The sequence below is a fragment of the Echiichthys vipera genome (assembly GCF_963691815.1).
Source record: "Echiichthys vipera genome assembly, chromosome: 17".
Taxonomy (NCBI): Eukaryota; Metazoa; Chordata; class Actinopteri; order Perciformes; family Trachinidae; genus Echiichthys; species Echiichthys vipera.
In genome coordinates this window covers 7,062,655-7,086,943 of record NC_139842.1, presented here as the reverse complement: position 1 = coordinate 7,086,943, position 24,289 = coordinate 7,062,655, and the positions used below count along the sequence as shown (strand labels likewise).

The window sequence follows — 24,289 nt, the reverse complement described above, 5'->3', positions numbered from 1 at the left end:
AATTAAGAGAAAGCAGAGTTTGTGTGGAATTTCAGAGCTGAGAACAAGCAGTGGCGAGATGTGCATTGTGTGGTTCTGATTGCTTTAAGTCGCAGCCTTTAATCTTTGAGCAGCACTTCCTGTATGCCCATGTGTGGAACCAGGTTTAAATTTGGAGTCAGGATGAGAGGGAGTTAGACAGGCGGAGGAAATGAGGAGGATGTCTAAAGAGCGGATGATTAGACTGGGGAAGAGAAAATGAGAATGAGGGGTGTGAGAGGACACAAATATGTTGAAAATAGAAAGAAGACAAAATTGAGATGCTTGTGTGTGTCTGTCTGTGTGTGTGTGTGTGTGTGTGTATGTGCGCTCACATTTCTACATATAGTAATCGCAGTGTGTGTGTGTGTGTATGTGCGCTCACATTTCTACATATAGTAATCGCAGTGTGTGTGTGTGTGTGTGTGTGTGTGTTTGTGTGTGTGTGTGTGTGTGTGTGCGTGTGTGTGTGTGTGTGTGTGTGTGTGTGTGTGTGTGTGTGTGTGTGTGTGTGTGTGTGTGTGTTTGTGTGTGTGTGTGTGTGTGTGTGTGTGTGTGTGTGTGTGTGTGTGTGTGTGTGTGTGTGTGTGTGTGTGTGTGTGTGTATGTGCGCTCACATTTCTACATATAGTAATCGCAGTGTGTGTGTGTGTGTGTGTGTGTGTGTGTGTGTGTGTGTGTGTGTGTGTGTGTGTGTGTGTGTGTGTGTGTGTGTGTGTGTGTGAGAGAGAGAGAGAAGCTGACCTCATTATTTTGCCACTCAACCTTCTCCCTACCCAGAGAAGAGTTTGGACGTATAATGGATCAACACACATCCAAAAATTAAGCATTCACTAGGAGATTGGTAAAATACTATTTTTGGATGCTTCCCTACCCATATAGTGTTCTATAAGCACAGAATACCCACACACAACACATGTTGCACACACAACACAAACACATAGACAGACTGGGAGAGAAGGCCTGGGCCCACATAACTGCTGTTTTACCGTGCAGTTTTTTAATGCATGCCTGTCTACCCAAAAGCAGGAGGTAAAACAACTTCACGCAAAAACCCTATATTATACAACCAGCTGTAGTGTAGGTAGGACATAAAACTGTGTCCTGTAGAAAGAAAGAGGTGATCAGAGAGAGAATAATACGATTTAAACTCTACCTTCTACGACTGTCATGGGAAATGTGAAGTTTGCCAAACAGGAGGTGGATAAGCTCTTAGCCTTGATCTTCACTCCTTGGGAATATCACAAAATGCCTCTTAATATGCTTGACTGAGAATACAGGGGGAAAATAACTGACTCATTGATTATGCCGGAGGGTTTTCAGAGAGTGTGGGCAGACTGAGGGTAAAAACAGAAACTGGTTGCCAATGTGGTTTGGCTTTTTGTGTTCATTCAGGAAAGTGTTCGCTGTAGAGACAGGGACAATGTCTGCTGTACAGGAGAGGGATGTGGACAACAAGATATCAAGGTAGCACAGTATCCACCACACTTCCCATTGTAGTAACTTGATATTTTTTTCTACTCTTTCCTCCCCTGTCCTTCTCTTGCCTCTTGTCGTTTTGCGGGTCGAGTGTTATGTTTTTTCATCAGTGTGTTCGTATATCTTATGAAAATGTATGAACAACAAATTGTATGATATCTGATCATCACAGTTAAGTTTAGGCAACAAAAGGTGACGGTCAAATTTAGGCACCAAAACAACTTGGTTAAGATTGGAAAAAAGGTTGTGGCTTGGCTTAGCATTCAAGGATACGAACATCGGGCCATTAGGTCAAAGTCCTGTGTCCTGTGTGTGGGACCCATCCACCACCGCAACCCTCCCCCCTATCCAGATTTTAGAGCTCTTAAGGCTCATTTATGCTCTATATTAAATACGCATATGAATAAGGACGGAGCCTTCTGTCCGTACTCTGACACTGAACGTATCCTGCAAGCTTGCGGATACCACCGGAAATCGTGGAGGCAGTGTCGGGCATTGTACAAAAAAAGTGCCGTAAATATCAGGCGTGAGCAACTCATCAAAAGCCCTGATGGACATCCTAAAATACTTAAAAGTGACATTCGTCATCAATTTCTCTCCATCCACACTCTGGGATGTATTCAGTGGTCTCTCAGACCACCGCCGCCTACAACGCTGCCTGCAATTTTGCCTCCCTCTCAATCATTATCTTCACCATCGTCGCCATGTTTGTTGTTGTCACAAAGTTTTTTTTTCAAACTTTATTGGAGTAACTTTTTTTTTTTTATTATTATTATTATTTTGGCAGTTTTCAAGCGGTATATTTTCTACTTGAGAGAGAGGTGGGGAGATATGCAGCAAAGGGCCGCAAGTCGGAGTCAAAACCGCGGCCGCTGCCTTGAGGACCTTCAGCCTCTTTACATCTGAGTGATGCCCTCTGGAGGATGTTTTGCTCAACGTACATCCCAACGTAGAAGACACCTGAAAGCATGAGGGCAGTGAAGATTATAACATTGCTAACGATAAGTCTCTATTTACGCACGAAACGGGAGCATAAATGAGCCTTTATACCCTGTCGCATGATTTCCTTCTTTGCTCTGGATGTAATTTCTGCAGTCATAAAAACGTGGCTTACATACGAATTACAGCACATGACATTTTCGTAGGTATATGTACGAACATTGAATAAGGACAGCCTGACGTGTTCCATTTAAAAGAAGGCAGGTCAGGCAACAGCTGCATCAGAGTTATTCATCTTACAACTCTAGCCTGTCGTCACATGACAGATAGGCTGGAAAGAATACAATGGCTCTAACGAGGATAAAATGGAGAGTCTAACGGAGAGAAGCAGCAGGAGAACTGCATGTCTGCATAATCATATAAAGTTTGGGGTTGCGCCCAATTCAATTCAAACTTTAAATTTAAAACTGCTCCAGGCTGGATTTCTGTATACGAATGCACATTTCTGAAGATCATGAATCACAAAGTGGGGCTCCCATAAAGAAGAACATACTGGTTGTACTGCAGAAGTGTGGGTTTCATTCAGTTTGCAAATTATTCTATTTCCAATTTTCATCTGATTGTCAGAAAAGGTACATGGTGCATTGGATGAAACTGATTAATTGAAATTTGACAGCAGAGTCCAAAACTAGCTCTTAAAACAATCACTAACAAGTTCACCACATATGTAACTATGGCTGAATGATGGCTATATTCTAACTCTCTGTCAGGGCTTTCTCACTAACCCAGAGTGTAAGCCCGTTATTTTCAACAACACCTCCTCAAATCTAAACAACAGAATAAGGCGATTACCAGTGACTCCACTGACTGTTATATTTAACGCTGTGAAACGTGGAACGCATTATAATCAATATTTTTTATGCCTTGAATCAAAAAGCTTAGACAACAAAGGAGGAGTTAGAAAAGGATCATGGATTGGCTTAAAATAACATCATGACGTGACAGAGAGAAGTTGGGTTGAGTTTAAAAATGTCACCTTTCTCTTTTGGTGTCACATGGGGCACAGTGTGAGAACAGCTGTGTTCTCCCAGGCAGCTGCATGAGTCATTGCGTCAAGCACTCACTGATTGCCCCTGGGCTGTTTAAAAACTATAATAACTTGTGAAAAAGGCACAAGCACTTGAGAATGGCAGTCATGCAGCATAGACTTTATTGATTAGCTTCAAGCCCTGACCCACTAAACATTGGAACTCGGATAGACGGGCAGATCATGTCTGTATTTGGTCAATCGGTCCACGACGAATTCTATTCAACGTCCAAACTAGGTTCACTATTTGGACGTCCAAGCATGACCCAACTTGGACGTCATGTTGCCGTTCATTATTTGACCTTTAAACTGGGAACATTTTTGGACATCATTTGGATGTCTATGACAGGTGCAGGATATGTACATGAATTGTGTGTGTTTTTTTGTTATTTTACATTTTCCTGTTTTTCTTTAACTGGTTATTTTGAATAATCAAGTTATTTATTTGTGCACGTATTTTTGCATTTATCAGTTTTTTAAATTTGGAAATGCAATTTGTGGAAAATAATTTCATGGTAGCCTGTCCAACTTATTATGACAGAACTCTCTGACAGTCAAATACTACCGAGCCAGAAAATGCAGGCCGGGAGCAACAAGCTAATATTAGTAATATACTAAATTTGATGTTGAAAAGACGATCACATTTAGACTATAAATAGCCTTTACACTATGGTCCCATGGACGTCAACATTGGACGTTTGGTCAGCCTCGAAAAATACGACACCTGGTGTTACAAAACAACCCCTTCAGTGGACGGAAATTGGACGTCCAAAAACGGCATAGAAAATACGTCACTCCCACGTCACATTGCGCAGTGGGGAAGAAGGTAAATCGTTGCTGAAACATCATTACCATTGTCAAGCGGATGTCAAACCCGATCCGATCCTATCAAGACTCAAGAATCTCAAGCGAGAGGACGTGGATACCAGGTTAGAAAATGATAATTGTTCACGTTCTGCTGGAGCCCGCATCATGACAGTTAGCTGATTTGAGTTGCTGGATTGGCAAGCAAAGTATGTGCTCTTGCACATTTGGTCTGGCGCAGCAGTGTAGACAGCATGACACGGGTTCCTTTGCATCCACTGTGCAGCATGTGCAGTATCATCTATCGTATAAACCACCAGAGGAAGCTGATGTTCATTTGCCAAGCAGGGCCACTGATAACAGAATCACACCAGATGGAAAACAAGAATGTTTGAAATGAAGATTTGATTGGAGATGACCGCAAAAAAGTTCAGCTGTGGCTCAGTGCTTTTTGGTCAAGTGTCTCTTACCGGGACAAGGACAAAAAAGGCTGCTGTGTTGCACACTGTTTCAGCACAGGGTATACAGACTGAACATGTCATATAATAAGATCTCTGGGAACTGAATTGCCTATTGCAGCCCCAAAGTGGAAAGGACCTACACAATACAAACAAGGCAGGTAGATACATACGCCTGAAGCCACTAACTCCACAGCCAAAAGACAGATGGACATAAACACAAGCAGATGGACATATCAGCTTAGAGATCAGACATATAAACCTGTCAGAGACCCTGACAAGAAAAACTGCATCACCATAAACAGATGGGAACCCCGGATGCAAAGCTGCCTGTCCATGTCTCTCTCTCTCTCTCTCTCTCCTCTCTCCTCTCTCACTCTCTCTGGCAAAGGTTCAGCAGTTTTGTTGTGCAGAGGGAGAAAGTATGGAAGCTGTCAGGGGCCATATGATGCTGCCTCTGCAGTTTAAGCATGGAGACAAAAAGATTGATGGCAAAGGACGCAGAGACATCCCAGAGGACAGGGAGTTTCATACATAGGGTTGATGGTAGACATAAAGTACATAAGAGAAACTTATGCGGACGTATTTTTCCACCCTCATGTGTTTCTTCTTCATACCTGTAGTGTTTTGCCAGGTAATGTGTGTTGTGTCATGTGCGGTAAAGGTCAGTACTGTCTCCACCACTCAGATGACCTAGTTTCAAATGGCCCTTTATGGATGATGGTGTGACACATTTGTGTGTGTTTTGTGTGTGTGCGTGTGTTTGTGTGTGTGTGTGTGTGTGTGTGTGTGTGTGTGTGTGTGTGTGTGTGTGTGTGTGTGTGTGTGTGTGTTTGTGTGTGTGTGTGTGTGTGTGTGTGTGTGTGTGTGTGTGTGTGTGTGTGTGTGTGTGTAGGTGGGTGGGTCGGGTGGCCTGCAACTGTCTCTATATAATCCCCCTGGTAGCATTTGGTTTCCAGCATAAGTCACAAAACAGTCCGGGACTCAGTTTTCAATACGCCTGACCTACATCGGCTGCTCAGTGTGCTTAAGACGACACATTAAGTCACAATTACTGTATCCTCCTGCAAAACCTCTGCTTTCAAGGGTGATCATGTGTATGTATGTGTGTACATGGTATGCTTAAACATAAACACACACACACACACACACACACACACACACACACACACACACACACACACACACACACACATATATACACACATATACACACACACACCAAGGCTCAACAGTTTAGTAATGATGGTAGTTTCACAGAAAATGCAGCTGTCACATTAAGGCAAGGATTAAATTCTCTTTAAGCTTCTCTCACAAGGCTGCCTCTCTCCAGGTGGTTAACAGGAGAGGTATAATCTCTACACACACACACACACACAGCGACACAAAAAGAATTACAGGCACAGGAACATAGCACGTCAACGTACAGAAAATTTCGTATAGGCACATCATGTACTTGAATATATAAACTGTACTCAAATGCATTGACACAAGAACAGTTACACACACACACACACACACGCAAACACACACACACACACACACACACACACACACACACACACACACACACACACACACTTCCCTGTGCTATTCGGAGCGACGTGGCAGCAGTAATTAGAGGTGCGACAGCCAGACAGGTAGAGGTGACGATAATGGGCCGCAGCTATTTCTGTTCTCAACTCTCTTGCTCTTCACCTCTCTGTATTCCCTAGCTCTCTCTCTCTCTAAAACCTTTTTTCCCCACATTACCATCTAGATATTACTGTACCCAGATGAGCTGTATGTGAGAATGCAAATGTCTGGATATTTAGGATGGGACATTGAACGGGCTTTACCCTGGCACCTACCTTGTACAAAACCATGGGATGTCCAGTTGAGCCCATGTGTGAATAGAGCAGGTCATTGGCCCGAGTATTCACAGCAAGCGAGTGGGTGTGTCGATGAGGTTTTTATCATGCTGCTCACGTGAAACCAGAAGACAACAAACAGCTACAACACAACACGACAACAAAAATGTTGATAAGGGCCGACACCAAAATCATCTGACAAATTTCGAGGAAAGGCAAGAGACTCTGATGTTAATGACCAAATTAGTAACCGGCTTTGTGACCGTGATGTAATCTGTGTCATGTCCAGCCTCCTGCACACTCTACACTGGAGCCATACCTTGCCTGAACCAAAAGGAGTATTTCCAGTATGTGAGAATGTGTCTAACAAGGACAATCTCAGTACTTGTTAGCTACAGTTGTGCAAGTGATCCATTATATAAGTTGATATGGCTAACATGTTAGAAAAGTGATGCTAAATTACACTTTAAGCAGACACAAAATAATTAGCATTCATTTCAAGCTAGTTTGTGTCTACCTGACTGACAACTTGTGGAGCATTTGCACTTCACACACAGTGAGCACAAACCTTGATTAGTAAAGAGGAGTACCGTTGAGGCAAAAACAACTAAATGGCTGCAGCTGGTGGAACTCTCTGTTGAAGTACTATTTCTAAATTCTGATGGCAAAAAATGGCAACACTGACATATTGGTGCTACACCATCATAGCTCGTCTTTGCACACTGTTGTCTGTTTACATTTGTACATCTGCTCAGCAATACTTCACACATTACGTTGCTCTGCTTGGTTGCAGGTCTAATGCGTCTAGAGGCATTTTGGTCTACGGATGATGATAACTCCCCTTGGAAATCAAAAAATGGGCGTTCCAGACTAACTCATTAGCAGTGTGAGTGCACCAAAATAATACATTTATGGGCCGAAAAACAAAAAGGAGTTAGCTAATTAGGAAACAACCAGGCCTAATTGTAAGGGATGTCTCTGAACCCATACTGATATGGATGAGTGACATGGACACATAAGTAGCCACACATTATAAATTGGATACATTTTTGACATGTTTTGCTAATTCCCTTTTGTTTTTGCAGTTTTGCAGCTTATTACCTCAATGTAGGTGTCACATTCAAGTAATTCCCAGACGTTTTGATTGTATCCCTGTGGCTCTATAGAACTAAAGTAAGACACTTGGCCAGTGTGTGGAAACCAGGACTATTTAATAAACGATGAATTAAAATATAATGAATCAGCTATTCTTCTTTATGACCACACTGGATTGCTCCCTTTAATATGCCATGTAGCACTACATCGTGATGTTGCTGCAAAACCTTCATTGTCATTTTATTAGCGTTACCCTATTTCAATAACACAATAAATACAAGAATACACATATTGTGTGGGTGTCTTTTACCATGTGCTTGCAGCTATGTTTTACTTCTTCGCATGCGTATCTGACAGCCGGTGTCAGCATTTTCATCTGTACATGCAGCTCAAGCTGAAATCTGCCACTTTAGTGTGTGTTCCTATGTGTGTGTGTGTGCCAGTGTGTGTGTGTGTCTCTCTCTCGCGTATGAGCATGTCATCACAGCAGGTTTCCATTAGAGCGGTCGAGATTATCAGTCATCTGGAGTGAGACTGCTTTGACCTTGAGGATTTCACAGAGAATGGCGTACAGTATGAAAGGAATTTGCTTCAGCACACAGATATCCTTCATCCCTCTTGCTAACCACAAATTAATTTCACTCTACCGTGGAGATGTCAGGACGTTTGGTCTGAAATAACCTGAGCTTTCAAAGGACTGTCATATCTAATTAAGAGCAACAGCAGCTCCACACCCCGTCTCAGATTTTTGTACTTTGTGACTGTGGGGACTTTTCACATCACTAGCTTGGTTGGCTTAGTCATCAGCAACATGTAGTTTAGAGGTGGATTGGTCATTTTGGTCGATAAATCGGAAACAATCTCACTGAGACATGTCCTCCCAAGAAAAAGAAGAGCATCAGTTGATCCGCAAATCCCTAAAATGATTCAAACCCTCCAGCGGCTGTAGGAACTATGACTCTTAAAGTTAGAAGAAATTCTTATAGAGGCACAGGTGCGTAAAGATTTGAAGTCGGGGCATCTCTTAACCATAGACTGTATAAAATATCTTGGCAGTGTCATGACTTCGCCGAAAATAGGCAAAGCGGTGAAGCTGAGGCAGTCTGTGTCAAAGCTCCAAGCTAACAAGCTAACAAGACTTCTTTGTCATTGAGGAAAGCTGAGGGTGGCAGCCAGGAGATAGAGTTACATAGGGAGACAGAGTTACGTAGAGTTTCTTAAATTCAGCCAGCACAAACAACAGCACAGGGTTTCACAGAAGACTGGAGACCTCTCACAAATCAAACCAGTCTGACGGACAATCGTTAAAATGTTTGGTCTAGGGGTTTAAAGGAGATGCTACGTCCATTTAGTCCATGGTTTCAACCCCCATTCAGCACGCAGACAGTGGCATCTTTTATCTCACACTGCTTAACCACGCCCACAGCATCCCAAAAGACAAAGAAAATAGAGATAACATGAACTCAGAATTGTAGCCTAACATGAGACAATATATTGGCAACTGACAAATGATAGTCTACATTGCTCAATGGAAAAACTGTGTAGCCCTGATCTTAAACTTCTGGCTCACGACAAGCTATTCATGCTAGAGAAAGTGTGTTAACAGGACATACAGTAGCAGAGCACAAGGTTGTAATTTTTTGTTTGGTTTTAAAAAAAAGAGAAAAAAGAAAAAGATCTGCAGAAGAGGAACCACCAGTTTCTTTCTCACCCTCCATTTTTTCAAAGAGCCAAACTCCTACCCCACTGCAGTGCCAGTTTCGGTTGGGGAAGCTTGAGTGATGATTAAAAAAGGTTGGGTAAAGAAGAAGCAATGGAAGTGAAGATAAACCAGCAGGGAAATCCAGCTATTTGAGGCTTTCAAATTCACATAACAACGTTACATACATGGTTGTGCATGATTGCGTAAAGCAGATCTGGGAGCTGTTTATTCACTCTCTCTCTCTCTCTCTTTGTTATGGGCTTCAGTGGGAGGCCTGGGAGGCCCACTGTGGAATAGATAGCCTGGCATCCTCTGCTTCCCTCCATTAGCAGCTAGAGAGTTGTTATCAGCCAATCATCCACCTCCCTAACAAGCCACCCATATCCTGGTCTGGCAAAGATGTGTGTGTGTGTGTGTGTGTGTGTGTGTGTGTGTGTGTGTGTGTGTGTGTGTGTGTGTGTGTGTGTGTGTGTGTGTGTGTGTGTGTTGTGTGCGCGCATGCACCTTCTCCCCAGAGCAGAGTGGTAACCATGCAGTCATTTTCCGCCCTCTTTTGATTCACTTATTACAACACTACACTAGCGTCATCCCCCTGCTCACAGCCCATTTTAACCACTAAACTTTGTGTGCATCTGTCTGATGGAGGCTTGGGCGTTTGTGCATCGTTCTGTAGTGACAGCATGTAACATGAAGACAGTGTTGCATCGCTCACTCACTCTTTTTGGCTTACAGTGGTGTGAGCTTGCTTGTTTTTATGTCTGTGATTTTAGGCGTCTGTAGAGACAAGCAGGGAGGTTGTGGGTGTGACGCTAAACATAACTGCACATATCAGCATGCAATCATCTTTAGCTATGTAGTTCAATGTCATTAGCTTTTCTAATATCACAGAATGTTGCAGAACATCAAACAAAGGCCTTGTGGACCAATTATACCGTTCTAGTATTCTTAAATCAAAGTGTCTTGCATTGATGACAGCTATATGGTAACGTAAATCTTGATTGCCTCTAACAGTAACATTTTTAATCCAAATCTGAAACATGTCTTGCTGAAAGCATGTTCTGTAATACCCGGAGACAACCAGAAATAGCACTTCATATTTACCATGCAGAAATGAGAGCGGTATCAATCTTCCTATCGAACTCTTGGTAAAAAAGCAAATAGGCACATTTCCCAAAAATATTTCACTTTTTCAATAAGATTATTGCACAATAAGTATACAAAGGGGTCGCTACCTGACGGGAACAATGTGGAATAAGAGGCCGAGGTAATATTGTTTCCACTTTGCAGGTACAGTGAAGGTGGACAAATGCAAGTAAAGTAGCAATGCTCCTACCAACCATGTTTATCTCATTATAGAAATAATCAGAACTTGCCACACTAGACCTAATTATCTTTTCTTTTATTAACAAATACCCTTTGTTTTTTAGAAAAAATAAATCACAATTGAAGTACACAAAAAGCTCAAGCAATTTGGCCAAAATATCCAATGTCTTTTACCGAATCCCCTCAAATCATTTACATGAGGTGACTCAACACTTACAGGGATAATACAGCAGAATACAGACACTAGATATGAAATATTTCATACTGAAAAAGGTCAGTTCATTCTCTTTAAAGGATAGGTTCACATTTTCACATCACTTAAAGCTCATTAGGATGGGCTCGTTGAATAGACAGTGTGAACAAGGGGACTGATTACAAAAAGAAAACCCTGTTTCTATGGTCACGACAGACTTCTTTTGTTTGTGGACCTACTCTTTAAGCAGCTGGGCTCAAAGAGAAGTCAGGCAACCACAAATGCATTAAAGAGTAAAATGATTAATTCATGATCAATTCAACGTTTGTGTGAATCAAAAATGACGTTGTGTGGATGTGTTTATGTTTGCAGTAAGGCTCCGGTGTTTTGGATCAAAATTAGTCACAGTACTCACAAACCTGTATTGCCAGTGTTCCATCGATAACATCTGAAAAACTATACAAATAAATGCATCTTATAATACATTTTCAGTGTGTAAACTGATATATTACAGCACAGTCAAATCTCAAAGAGGGAAAAGTCATAAATAAATCCCCACGGGCAAAAGTACTGATGCAGTACAGGACAGCAAAAACCAAACTATCACAAAAATCCTTATGAGGAAGACATTTGTGAAAGAATCTAAAAAAGCTTTGGGAGTTTCCCTTTCCTTTTATATTATGTGTATATATACATTGAAATAAGTGCAAATGGAAAGGGAATGAAACAGTATGGCAGTTTTAAAGTGTCCACACACACACGCACACATACACACACACACACACACACAAGCACATGCACGCGCACAGTATTGTCTGCTCCCATATGCTTACATTCAGAGGATTTCCTACCAAAGACCTGCATAAATCCACATGGTTGCATTATGTCAAATACTACAGTATATTAAAACACTCGGCTTCACATGTAACGTATTACGTGCAATTCTAGAAATGGAACAACATTCTGAATATGCACAACTAGTAAAAATGTATATAATATGAACGCTTTGTCCCAAATGAATTGGACCATTACACTGTTATCATCACTTGCAGGACTCTGAAATTGTGTAAGTCACTGTGCTCTAACACTGGAGCTTTGTGAAACCTTTAAACTTATATTTTAACATTTCTTTTTTTTTTTTAAGTATTTCTTAACTTTGAGTTAAAATCTATTTATTTTCAATTAGTCAGTACAAACTTTGACTTTCCTTAAGAAATGTTCTCATCTCTCCTTCTCTAAAACAATTTGGCAGATGTGGAATTCATACACGCGTCACAATGACATTTTAAATACAACACACACACATTCCTTCAGCAATTAACTGGAACAAATATAAATTGATGAATTATTAACTGGGCCTGCTGTATGTACGCGATACCAGTTTCATTAATACTAACTGGGATACAAACTGTATTCACACTCTTAGTGCTGTAACCTTCACAATAACCAACATTATGTCTGAAATGTTGACACTAACCGCCACAATGTCTCAAGAAGTCATATGGAAAACACTCAGTCTTTAGAAATTATCCACAAAGATCTCTAATCCATCCTATAAACTATTATGTTGCAAGAAAATCATTGAAAATCATTGCATTTCACCCTAACTTTGGTTAGTGGTAAACTATTGATTATCTTTACCACAAAAGGCAACTAAGGATTTACACTTCTAATTAGACAAAGGTCAAATAGACTGATATGCTCCTTCACTGTAACATGGCATAAAATAAGATGAATTTATATGTAAGCAACAGGTTTAAGGCTCAGTTAAAAAAGGTCTCATCAATTACCAGGTCCAAATTCACAGAAGTCCCTCTAATGTGTTGACAAAACTGTTGCTAAAGCAGCAAGAACAGATATAGGACCTGCCTAATAAGTCTCTGCGCAAAACTCAATACACAATTGTGTTAATTAAATAAATAAAGGTCAAAGTGCTTAAAGATTCAATACACTAGTGTGTGAGAAGATACAGAGAGAGTGCTCTAATCAGATACTGAAGCCTCAGCAATCAGGTACGCGAGCAAGTGTGTAACTGTGTGAGTGTGTGCAACTAAGCCCCTTATTTGTTTTCCCAACTGCTATTGGCTATAGGAAGGAGTCCAAGTGTGTCTGCAGGTCAACACTGTCCAGGAAGTCCATGGAAAAGACACTATGGGATGTTTGGGGGCACAGTGGGGGCAATGTGGGGGTTTCTTCTCCCCTCTCTCCTCCCATATTGAGGTCAAACCAATCCATGCCATCTAGCCCTTGCTCCTCTTCCGCTGCTGTGTCGAAAGTATCCATGGGAGACAAGGGATGGTCCAGGATGCTGGGGGTGCACAGCATTTGACTGTGGAGGTCATCAATCAAAGTCAATAAGCCTCCAGGCTCCACACCAAGGAGAGGCTTCCCGATGGTGCTTTCAAGAAAGTCCTCCAGGCGTCCATCCCCAGCGTTACTGAAGTGTTTTCTTTCCATGGTGTCGACCAGAGTCTGGAGCTCAGTCTGCACCAAAGAGGCTGACTGTGGGGTGTCACAGCTGGGTGGGATGGGGGGCGATAGCAACAACTGGAGTGGGGAGGGAGGAGGAGACGAGTGTGGATTTAGTCGGTCCAGAGAAGAGTCTGGTGCTGGTTTGAAGGTGGGGGACATTTCTGAAAAAACAAAAACAAACAGAGTTTAAAACAATACACAGGTCGGGTGCTCACTCCCACTGCAATAATCCTCAAGCTGCTGAGTAAATAATAAAAAAAAAGTCATGACACGACAAACAGATCAGACTGTTATTGCATCTTACCTCCTGTCTGCAAAGTGATGTCAATAAAATCATCTTCATGCTTTGTATCCTGAGGACACACATACAAACACAGACACAGACACACACACACACACACGCACACACGCACACACACACATAAAGGGACACATATTACCCTTCAAAACTGTGTGTAACGTTCACATAGCACATGTGACACGAGCAGGATGATGTTAAATGTGAAATGATGCAATGCAAAACGGAATACAGAGCAACGCAGTTTAGGTTATTACAAGTTTGGAGTATGAACATTTCATTCATTAAACACAATGACATAATCAGACATGCGGTTTGTCATACTTTGTTATCAGGCGATGAGGCAGCTGCCTTAATGGAAGCTGGAGACAGGGGACTAAACAAGACATCCAGATTGGGGCCCAGCTCCCCAAGTAAGTGAGGCCATTTATTTTAGAAAAGTTAGATTCTTGTGCATCCAAAGTGATCACAAGATCATTTAGTGTGACTGGATGATACAAGTCACCTTGAATGATTATCCATGTCATCTGGCGATTACTTACAGATTGAGAGGAAGGTGATGAGGTGTTGTTCCCTGAAGGAGAAGTCTCCTGGTCCTTGAAGAAAGGCTGCAGACTGGGAGGTGCTGACAAACACTGAGCAACGCCCTGCTGAGGCTGGTCTACGGATACCTGACGTCTCCCATTCTTTGGCTACAAATCATTACAAAGAGTGGAAAGATAAGTTCTCCATACACAGAACACTATTGAGAGGTAGCAGTGCTATTGCTAGCTCGGATCACACCCGTTTTCGAACTTTTGATCTCAACTACACACCTTTAACATTTCGTGACTGTAAAAAATCAGTCCACAAACAGACAGTAGGTGTCTCCAGGACCACATTTTTCCACAATGACAAACACACACACACACACACACACACACACAAGGGGAAGACAATAACAGCATCGCTGTTGCAGCTTGTAATCACTTATACATTATTTCTATTAAGAGTGCGATAAGAGGGGTAAAAAGATCAGGAAAGACTGCCGATAACAGCAATGTGCAACTATCTTGACACTTCCCAGCACACCTGCACTCGCCGAGAGATACTGTACTGTATATCTCCATTAGCCAAGATGCGATGGGAGTTTTTGTTCCTCCTCTGTTAACAACATAGATCATATTAATGGACAATATCGTTAGAGTAATTAGCCAGGCAATAATAATCGACATTGGGCTCGTGTCTGACATTCTTATCAAAGACTGCTGTCACTGTCTCGAACAGCATACATCATTAATTTCCACTGCTATTGGAGTCACTGGAGCAGTTCTCTTACGCTCTCATGTTTTGCTCTCTCTGTTTGGAGCATGAACAGACTGTTCTGTTATTGCTCCAGTGACAATGGCTCTGGGGTTTGTTTGAGAATGAAGTGTGTATGTAGTATTAAGGGTCCATGAAATGTGTAAAAAGGATGATTTAAGGCTTAACATCTGCTGTTGAGTGACTATTTATGGTGGCAGAAATCCCCCATCCAGCAATTTTTAAATGCCTAAATAGAAACACACACACACACACACACACACACACACACACGCACACACACACACACACACACACACACACACACACACACACACACACACACACACACACAAACACACACACTTTCTCATGTACCCCTTGACATAGCTAGCCAAGTTGAGACTTTTTTTTATCTGAGATTTATGCTACCACCAACATACAATGGTAGTCATTGAATCTTTGTTTATTGCAATTAAAGCATTGAAAACATAGATTTAAATACAGCTTTTCAGTATCAATGTCCTTGTTACTACAGAAAATCTACAGACCCCCCTGAGGACACTTTCATGCAACTACTATTGTACTTTACTAAAGAAGAAATACTCCATATGAAAACTCTAGAGCATGACCAGTGTATACACTCAAGACCGTTTTCATATGGAGTATTAGTTATATACATAAAAGATGCTACTTTGAATCTGCATATCATCAATGTCTTGCTTTAAACTGCACCTTTGTCTCTTGTTTCAAAAATCCCACATGTATGCTCTGTTTGGATTGATTATCAGCTCTAGGCGACTGAACAGGGTTGTGGCTGGGTAGCTCGGCTGGAGTAGACTGTAGTCGCTAGTGGAAAATGAGAAATTAAAACATTGTAATTATGATTAGCATTGTTAAGAGCTAAATATAATAATAAAAAGAGTACACCAGCAGAAAATAACTTTTTTATTCATCTGTCTCTGCATTCACACACTACTGTATATACTACTGATGCTTAATGCTGGCTTGGTTGATATTAATGTTTGAGATTACGTCCCTCTGATTTGGCAATCGCTTGATCTGTGATTATACTTTTTTACTATTATACATACAAGCTGTCAGAAACAAATTCTGAGCTAATAGTGAAGTCTTTTTTTTTTTTAATGGACTGCTGAAAGGGAGTAATATACCTTCAGTGTGATTTGATCGGGACCTTTGCTCCTAGGTGCATCAGTTCTTTGGTTCTCAGTGATATGACTGCTCAGCGCAATCAGGAAATGGTTGCCTTTGCTGTCAGTGACCAGAGTTGGGGCCGTGTCCCTCTTGAGGAAATCCACTGGGAAAGTGGGGGCTGGGCCTGACAGCTGGTTCAAGGACGCTTGTGACACCTGTACAAAACCCACAATAAGTTTTAGTGGAATACTTTTTGCTCCATATTTCATATTGGCATGCTGACAAATTCAATGCTGGCCAGCTGCTCTCGTTACACTCTATGTGTTCTAAAACCATTGTTCAAGAGCATCCCTAACTGCACAACTTTACTGGCATGATGAGGAAATCTGAAACCAAAGTGTATGTAGTGTAAATGATACTGATACTGAACTCCTGACCTGTGCTCTTGGCTGCTGCGCCTGTTGTTTCTTCAGATGCATCTTGGTCTGTGTCTGCATTTGTTGCACTTGCTTAGTCTGCTGCTGCTGTAAAAACGACTTTTGTTGCTTAAGTAGAATCTGTTGCTTCAGATGCATCTGCTGGAGAAGCTGTTTTGACTGTTGGTGCTGTTGGGACTGCAACAGTTGCTGCTGCTGCTTTAGTTGTTTGAGCTGCTGTTTGTGAGATTTCCTCTTTCTCTGCTGAGAAAGTTTCTGCAGGTTCTCCGACGTCTGACTGCAGTTCTGAATGTTGTACTGTTGCTGTAGCAAAAGTTTCTGCATGGCCTGTTGCTGGGCGAGCTGCAGAGTGGTTTGTTGTTGTTTTGTCTGCGGGTTCATCTGCCCTGGATTGATTTGGAGCTGAATCTGATCCTGCGCCTCCGCAGTTTGTGTCACAGACTTTGGTAGGTCATGAGGCTCTGGTAATTGCATAGTTGTCTCACATGCAGCCTCCTCTGCCTCAATGGCTTCCTGTTTGACAGTTACCTTGATACCATCCATCTCACATGAAACAGGTGATAGTGGAGGGCGGAATGGTTGATGGCCAAATGAGAGAGGGACACTGGGCTTATCAGGGGGTTCTTGTTTAACTCTTACAAGAACCAGCGGCTCTGGTCCTCCTTTGTTCTCATGCTCCAGTTGCATCCTCAGCACCTCCACCAGCTTCTGTTTCTGCCTCAGCATCCTCGTCAACTCCTCTATCTGCTTGTCTTTCTCCTGCAGCATCCTGTCTTTGTCCACAGTCACTACTGGAGCTGTTGTTGTAGTAGTGGTGCGAGCAGTTGATGAGACTAGGCAATGTTTCTGTCGAGAGGCTGACTTTAAAGAGAATTGACAAGGTGCTGGGGTGGAACACTCCACCTCTGCTTTAATGTGGGTTGGAAGCTGAGCAGCTGAACATGGCTGAAGGCTCACCTGGGTAAGAGGTGAACCCATCTATACAGAACAAGAAAATAAAAATAGGTAAACATTCAGTAGGAAACCTTGAAATGAAAACCATGAGCTTGAGATTATAAAATCACATTTCTTAGTATGTATAAACAGCCATACTAGAGCAAAATGCTAATGTCTGTATGATAACGTGTTCACAGTGACAATGAGAACATAAACACAAAGGACAGCTGAGGATAGCAGAAATGTCATTAGTTTTGAAAGTGTTAAACACCAAAGATTTGGACAAATATTGACTGTGCAATTTTGAGACACCATTAAGTTATAATTAATTGCATTCAATGATTTATTATTGTTTGGTACAACGAAGTATATATTTTTCTTCTTTTTTTTACAAGCCTACAATGAAGTGTCAAGTTTTTTATGTAATGGTTTAAGCATGATGATTATTCAACATGCAAGATCTGACACGAGCAGTAAGTCAGGAACTTTACTCAAATGTGTAAGATGACAAGGTTCAATGCTTTTCTGAGCTTATCTATGATTATGTTAATGTATTACAACAACAACAAAATAAATGCAGACCATAACCCCCAAGGGGTCGCTGTTAAAGCTTGTATCTTCTGGGCTCATGGCATCTGGCGAATGGTCAGCAGGGGTGAGTGAAACGGTTGGGGGTGAGATGGTGCCACCACAGGTCACAAGCAGCTGAGGAGTTGCTGCACTGCTACCTGCATCAGCCATACAGAGGTTAAGAAAGTACAACGATTAAACATTATCTACACTGCTGAATCATAGATACATTTTCTGCCTAACTGACTAACCGGTCAAAGAAGATGTCTCAAACTGTTGCTGTTGTTGTGATGTGTTGTTTGGGGTTGTGTTTGCAGCAACTTTAGAGGATTGTTCTGCTCCTTCTACCCCTGGCTCTGTAGTACCCCCTGCTGTTGGAGAGGAGGTAGTGTCACTGCCTCCATTCAGCTCCTGGTAAGTCCTCAGCCTCTCAATGAGGTCGTTTTTGGTGCCGGAGACTGGCAAGCTGCGCAGCTTCAACTCAGACTTTAGTTCTGCGACCTGACAGAAGACAGAGTAACAAGGAAATTGAAATTGAAGGACAAGAGCAAGGTAAAGTAAAGAGGTGAGGGTAAATAACAGAAGGGAAATTAGAATGGAAACAGAATAATCCATCACTGTCCCTTGATTTGTCAGCCCTGAGTTTGGCAGGACACTTTTCTGGGACAACATTTTGGTAACAAGAGAATCTTTTACATATGTCAACTTCTATCCACCAGTTACTCTACGTCGACTATAGCTTGTAAACAGAGCTGTTGCTGTATTCTGTATTGACAGAATTAGACATGAGGTATGGATCATGAACTATCAATTAAGTGGTTTGGTATGTTTCTGTGCAGCTGACCTTCATTTCATCCAGGTTCGGAGGTAGAGACACTGGTTTTGTCCCATTTAAAGGAGCAGAACTCTGACCGCTGTAAGAGCCCTGGTTAGAGGGGGCTGTTGAAGGCGCATTGACAGGTCGAGGTGTGGGGGAGGTAGTCGTGGAATTGGAGGAGGAAGAGGAACATGGCTGCCGATCTGTCTGAGGTCTGTTGGGGAGAAAGTCAGAGAGAGGAAAAGGATGATGATCTCTACAGTCAGACTCTATAGACATTTAACAGAAGATACTGTACCAGCTCCTGTGTTTTAAACACTACACTGAATTCTGTTATCCAAAGCATTACTTCATACTACACGCTTGACCATCCACACACACAAAAAAGAAAAAAACATACTTGCGTGGTGCAGGCAGGATGGCGTGGTAGTTATAGTGCTGCTGCTGCTGATTGAGGATCTGGAGCTGCAAGAAGAGCTGCTGCTGCTGGAGGATTTTTGCATAGGATGAGTCCAGGCAGGGAGGAGGCTCGTTATCACCCTTCTGGTCAGGAGGGATGTACTGATGGTACTTTAACTTTTTAATCTAGAAGTCAACACATTAACAATAGAACAAATAATCATTGTATTGCTTCTTCTATGACTCATTTGTTTGTACTACCTCTTGTAGTATAAGCAACAGTGCTGTCTGCATGTCTAAAAACAGAATCAAAACTCTACCTTTGGCTTGTTGTCCTTTGGTTTCTTGTGTCTCTGTGCAGAGCGGTCAGAGTTTGGTTTAGGCTGGGAATGAAAAAAGAAAAAGCGTTCTGGTATATGTATACTGTAAGCAACAATATCAATCAATGGAAGTTTCAATCTCCTTCTACTTTGGTCGCTATCAGTTTTAGAAGGATATATGCTTCATAATAGGCTCTTCAGCTGCTATATGCTCCACTGTGTTTACCAGCTGGCAGAGGCGGGAAGTACCAAGTTACAGACTCAAGTAACTTTTTTGAGCAAATTGTACTTTGTCAAGGTTTTTTTGACTCCACCAAATCTTAATAATTTTCTGCAGTCGATCAAATGTAAGACATGACAAGGTGTCTGGGACATGGATGAGAGACCTTTCAATTTCTGATTCAGTGGGGCAGTTGGGAAAAATTTGGAAATTTTTAATACAGCACAGTTTTTACTCCATGATCTGTTAAGAGGCAGGTGGTGAACTGGTCCCAGCCACGCCTCCACATGACTTCAAAGCAACATGACTAAAGCTACAGCGGGAGTAATGTTAATATTACGGCTTTCAAAAAGCTAATGCAGTTCATATTTACAGAGGAATTAACAGTGCACGGTGCGGCGGGCTCTGGTTGGGACCGCCTGTCTGAAGTCAGTACGTCAGAGAACTGTGCTGAGACTGAGTTGACAGTGAGCATTAAGTGTGTTTATGCTGAGAAGTTTAATAACACATACACACAGTATACAATGCTTCAAAACAACTGCTATTCGTGCTTTCTGTCCCAATATAAGACACTTTTACACCTTAATTGTTTTGTAGGATTCGACAGATGTCACGTACCTTGATCTGTGAGGTCACCGCTGTCCTCTGACCAGATGATGTCACTGTTCCATCGATGCGCTTGAATGAGGGGGAGGATCCAGAGATTGGTGGGAGAGCAGAAGATGGAGGAGATACCTAATTGATAAAATAAAATCATAGTTTAAGCGAGCAACATGAATTACCCAGAGCTTACTCAGGAAAATATATAGCCTAATGTTAAGCTATTGATCATATATAAAAATTCCTGACTAATCAAATGATCATTTTCATTACCGAGTAATTTGTTGATTATTTTTTCGATTAATCAATTAGCTGTTTGGTCTCTGAAATGTCATAAAATGGTGAAAACGTCCATAATGTCCTCAAATGTCTTGTTTTGTCCACACCTCAAAGATATTCAGTTTACTGTTAAAGAAGAGTAAAGAAACTAGAAGTATTCACACATAAGAAGCTGGAATCAGATAATTTGGACTTTTTTCTTAAAGAATGACTCATCCATCCATCCATTGCAATTAATTTAATAAACGAATCGATCAATCGACTAATCGTTGCAGCTCTATACATAAGAGTTTGGCAGTGCAATGGAATTCACTTTGTACTCATGTTTTACAATCTTGCATCCATGAGACCCTACATGTTAGTCACACTGCCACCCTTTCTCAGGAGTGATCGTACCTGCGCACGAGTTGGGATGCTGCTTCCAGCCAGCGTCTCTGATGTAGAGGACAGAGGGAGCAGGGCCATAGGAGACTCCTGGCTCACCGGCAATTCTGGAGACAGACTGTAATTGCTGTCCTCGTCACATGATGAGTTATCCCCTGAAGCCTTTGGAAACCGTGTCTCTGAGAGGGAGAGGAGGGAGGAGAGAAGGAGAGGAAGGGTTGATATCTGGGCAGATGAAAACATAAAAGCAACTTAAAAAAGAACACTTTTTTCCTGTGACATGGAAAAGCTATTGTATCTTCCTCCTTGCCAGAGTGTGTGTGCCTTGCTTATGTATATCCCTGCAATGACAGCAAGCTTTAACGAACAGGTTTTGAGACGGTGGATTCCTCCAACAATCTAAACTGAACATCCATAAAATCAGCCAAAATTTTCACCAGTACATCCTTCACAAGTACTAGCAAACACATCACTGCATGTATGTGTCAAGGCCTATAAAATTCTACAAAAAGACAGATACCCTTCTTCTCTGATGTCTGCTCCAGAACTGCCAACCACTGCATTTATGTAGTAACCTAAATGCTTGTCCTCTCTGCCTACACATCGTGCCCATTAAATACACTTCACTGAAAATGCTTCTTCTCGTCCATAGTGTTATAGTTTCAATTCATGTGGTTCACTTTCAGTGCAGCCAAATAAGGCTGGCCACCTCATTCACATTGGTTTTGATGTGACAGATGGCTTCCCTCTAAGGAATGACGTTATAGTGAGAATTCTGGAGGATCAGTTGTTCAATTCATGTATTAACTGTTTATGCCAGCCTTCTGTGCTATTAATGATATCCTCTTTACAAAACATTTTCCAGGCTACAATTACATGTAGCTGAAGAATATAAAACAAATAAATCAGGCAAAGTATTTTGAAACTGCATAAAAACTTGTTAACCAAAGGACAAATGTTTCCATATTCGCCAGTGTCAGCATAGGGTTGAAACGTCCTCCAGCACAGGAATGAAAGTCGTCTTTTGAGCCTTTACAGGGATTTAAGGTATAAAGGAAGCCGCTAAGATCCTCTGAACTAGGATAGAGACTTTTCTTCTGCTGGTGGATGTGTGTTATTTAATTACAGGAGCTGCTGTGGGCTGCAGCCGACAGCTATGTAAAATACACCGCTGGTCATTAATCTAACATCAGCAGGATGATGAAAAGACAACATGGGTGTGATTTAATACCCACTGATCCAATAATGTGATGACTTCCCTACTGCTGCGCTGTGCCAGTGTGTGTCTGTGCATCGTGCTTTGTACGCTTGTATCTTTGCATGTCAACTCTGTGTCACTTTTGTGTTCCCGGGGCTCTTATGATATCTGTCGGTAATGCAATTGCGCTTTATTGTTTAGCGGGGTGGATAATCCACTGACACTGTACGTTATTGGATCTCAGTGTTCTTTCCTCCACACATCAATCAAGCAGCTGGACCCATCGTCTCTGATCTCACCATCAAATGTCTGACAGCACCGGACTAAAGATGTACAATAAAATTCAGATAATACTGTCCCTTTGTTTCTTTTTTTTGTTGCTTTCGTAATGAAACAGGGTGAAATTGGGGTCATTATATCTGTCACTATGCTTAAACTGCAACTGATTAAAATCCTATTCATTCGTTTAGAGTCCTAACTCTTCAATTAGCGTATAATTCTCCTAATAAAAGATAATGGGATTTTTATTAACAGAGCGACACTGTAGATTTAAAGCTGACAGCCGAGAGGGAAGGCATCACTTTAGTCTGTCAAGCAGGGATGTAAGGGCATACATGATTTACTATATGCTGGTTTAAGATCTGTGGCTGTTTAAAGCATGAATACTCGGGTGGGGTAGTTTGTGTGTACCATGTTCATTGTGTGCATATTGGATAGAAATGTGTATTTGTGTCCAGTGTGTGTCTCCTGGCATCTATGTGGATGCCTTTGGGTGCCTGTGTGTTTGTGTGTGTACTGTATGTGAGTTTGTGGTGAGCACAGCTGAGGCACCTGACAGAATGTGATGAAAGCTGGAGGAGGGAGCCAGGAGGGACATCCTGTCAGGAGCCTTAAACTGTGGGTGTGTTGTGATATATTACAGGTCAACATTTATATTGTGCCTCCCTCCTCCACATATATGCAGGGATTATTGTATTTAAAGGTTTATTCTGTATTTTGTGGCCACTAGGGGGCATAAAACAACAAAACAAGCAGAGAGATGTAGAGCACCAAGGCTTGTAAAGTTGTTATAGCTAACATGACCAGTATACGTATCCTTTACAGCCGTAGCTTGTTTCTGCCTCATTGTTGGTGTTGGGTGTTCAAGGTAAAGGAGCTCACAGCCAGCATAATCAAACATAAATAATTCAACACTTAAGTCAATCCTATAGTTGGCTTCACTGTGACAGGAGTTGATTGTAGCCCAGCTGAAGATGGCTACAGTCCAAGAAAATGTTCATCGGATGAAAAATATTTGTCGAAGCATCGAATTGTTTCAGATGGACTCCTTATGTGACTTAGACACCCAGTGGGAGTGTAAAGGACAAACAGAATCTGACACCTGGCCTGGCTTACCTATGATGGCCTGTTTAATGCTGGAGTGAACAGGTAGAATGTTTTTGTGGATCAGCTCCATGGGCCCCGGCCGGTGGGAGATCTTATCGTTCAAATCATCGGCAAGGCGAGCTCTCTTCAACTGCAGCTGCTTGGCCTGAAGTGACGGCTCCGCAGACGTCTCTGGAAGCATGCGGAAACCACACGTTTTGCCAGTTGCCTTAGAAGTTATTTGTTAATTGTCTCGACTCCAGACAGACAGGAGACGATGTGGCACTCACCCTCCAGGATGTGCATTCTGATCAGTTCAGAGCGCTCCGGTCGACTCCTGATCTTCCTCTTGAGATAGTCCTCAGTCTGGAGAAAGAGAGAGGAACTGAAATTACCGTCCTGCTGTTGTACGCCTCCACCAACCAGCCAAGTTGCAGTTTACATCCAAACTGTCCAGAGTTACATAATAAATGTAGTGAAGACTTTGAAGAAATGTAATAAAAAAAAAGGTATTAAGTGTATTTTTTGGTGACACGTGGATGCTTCACACATATTTTCAACCCGGCAGGAAAGAATCTATGCAATGACCACAGTTTGGTGTTGAAAAATG

General features: G+C 41.9%; 1 protein-coding gene across 1 annotated transcript in view; it reads right to left on the bottom strand.

Annotated features, from left to right (window-relative positions):
• Positions 1-10,853: 10,853 nt before the first annotated feature.
• Positions 10,854-24,289, bottom strand: part of LOC310959761 (myocardin-related transcription factor A-like) — a gene marked incomplete at its 5' end in the record, with an annotated part of 33,036 nt that continues 19,600 nt past the window's right edge. The window contains 15 exons of the mRNA XM_083931220.1: positions 10,854-13,581; positions 13,725-13,773; positions 14,261-14,410; positions 15,735-15,848; positions 16,172-16,369; positions 16,592-17,569; positions 18,110-18,255; positions 18,349-18,598; positions 18,942-19,128; positions 19,315-19,499; positions 19,634-19,696; positions 20,472-20,588; positions 21,129-21,295; positions 23,710-23,871; positions 23,970-24,045. Coding sequence (XP_083787346.1) covers positions 13,034-13,581; positions 13,725-13,773; positions 14,261-14,410; positions 15,735-15,848; positions 16,172-16,369; positions 16,592-17,569; positions 18,110-18,255; positions 18,349-18,598; positions 18,942-19,128; positions 19,315-19,499; positions 19,634-19,696; positions 20,472-20,588; positions 21,129-21,295; positions 23,710-23,871; positions 23,970-24,045 — 3,390 coding nt within the window. The 3' untranslated portion in view covers positions 10,854-13,033. The remainder of the gene's footprint in view (positions 13,582-13,724; positions 13,774-14,260; positions 14,411-15,734; positions 15,849-16,171; positions 16,370-16,591; positions 17,570-18,109; positions 18,256-18,348; positions 18,599-18,941; positions 19,129-19,314; positions 19,500-19,633; positions 19,697-20,471; positions 20,589-21,128; positions 21,296-23,709; positions 23,872-23,969; positions 24,046-24,289) is intronic.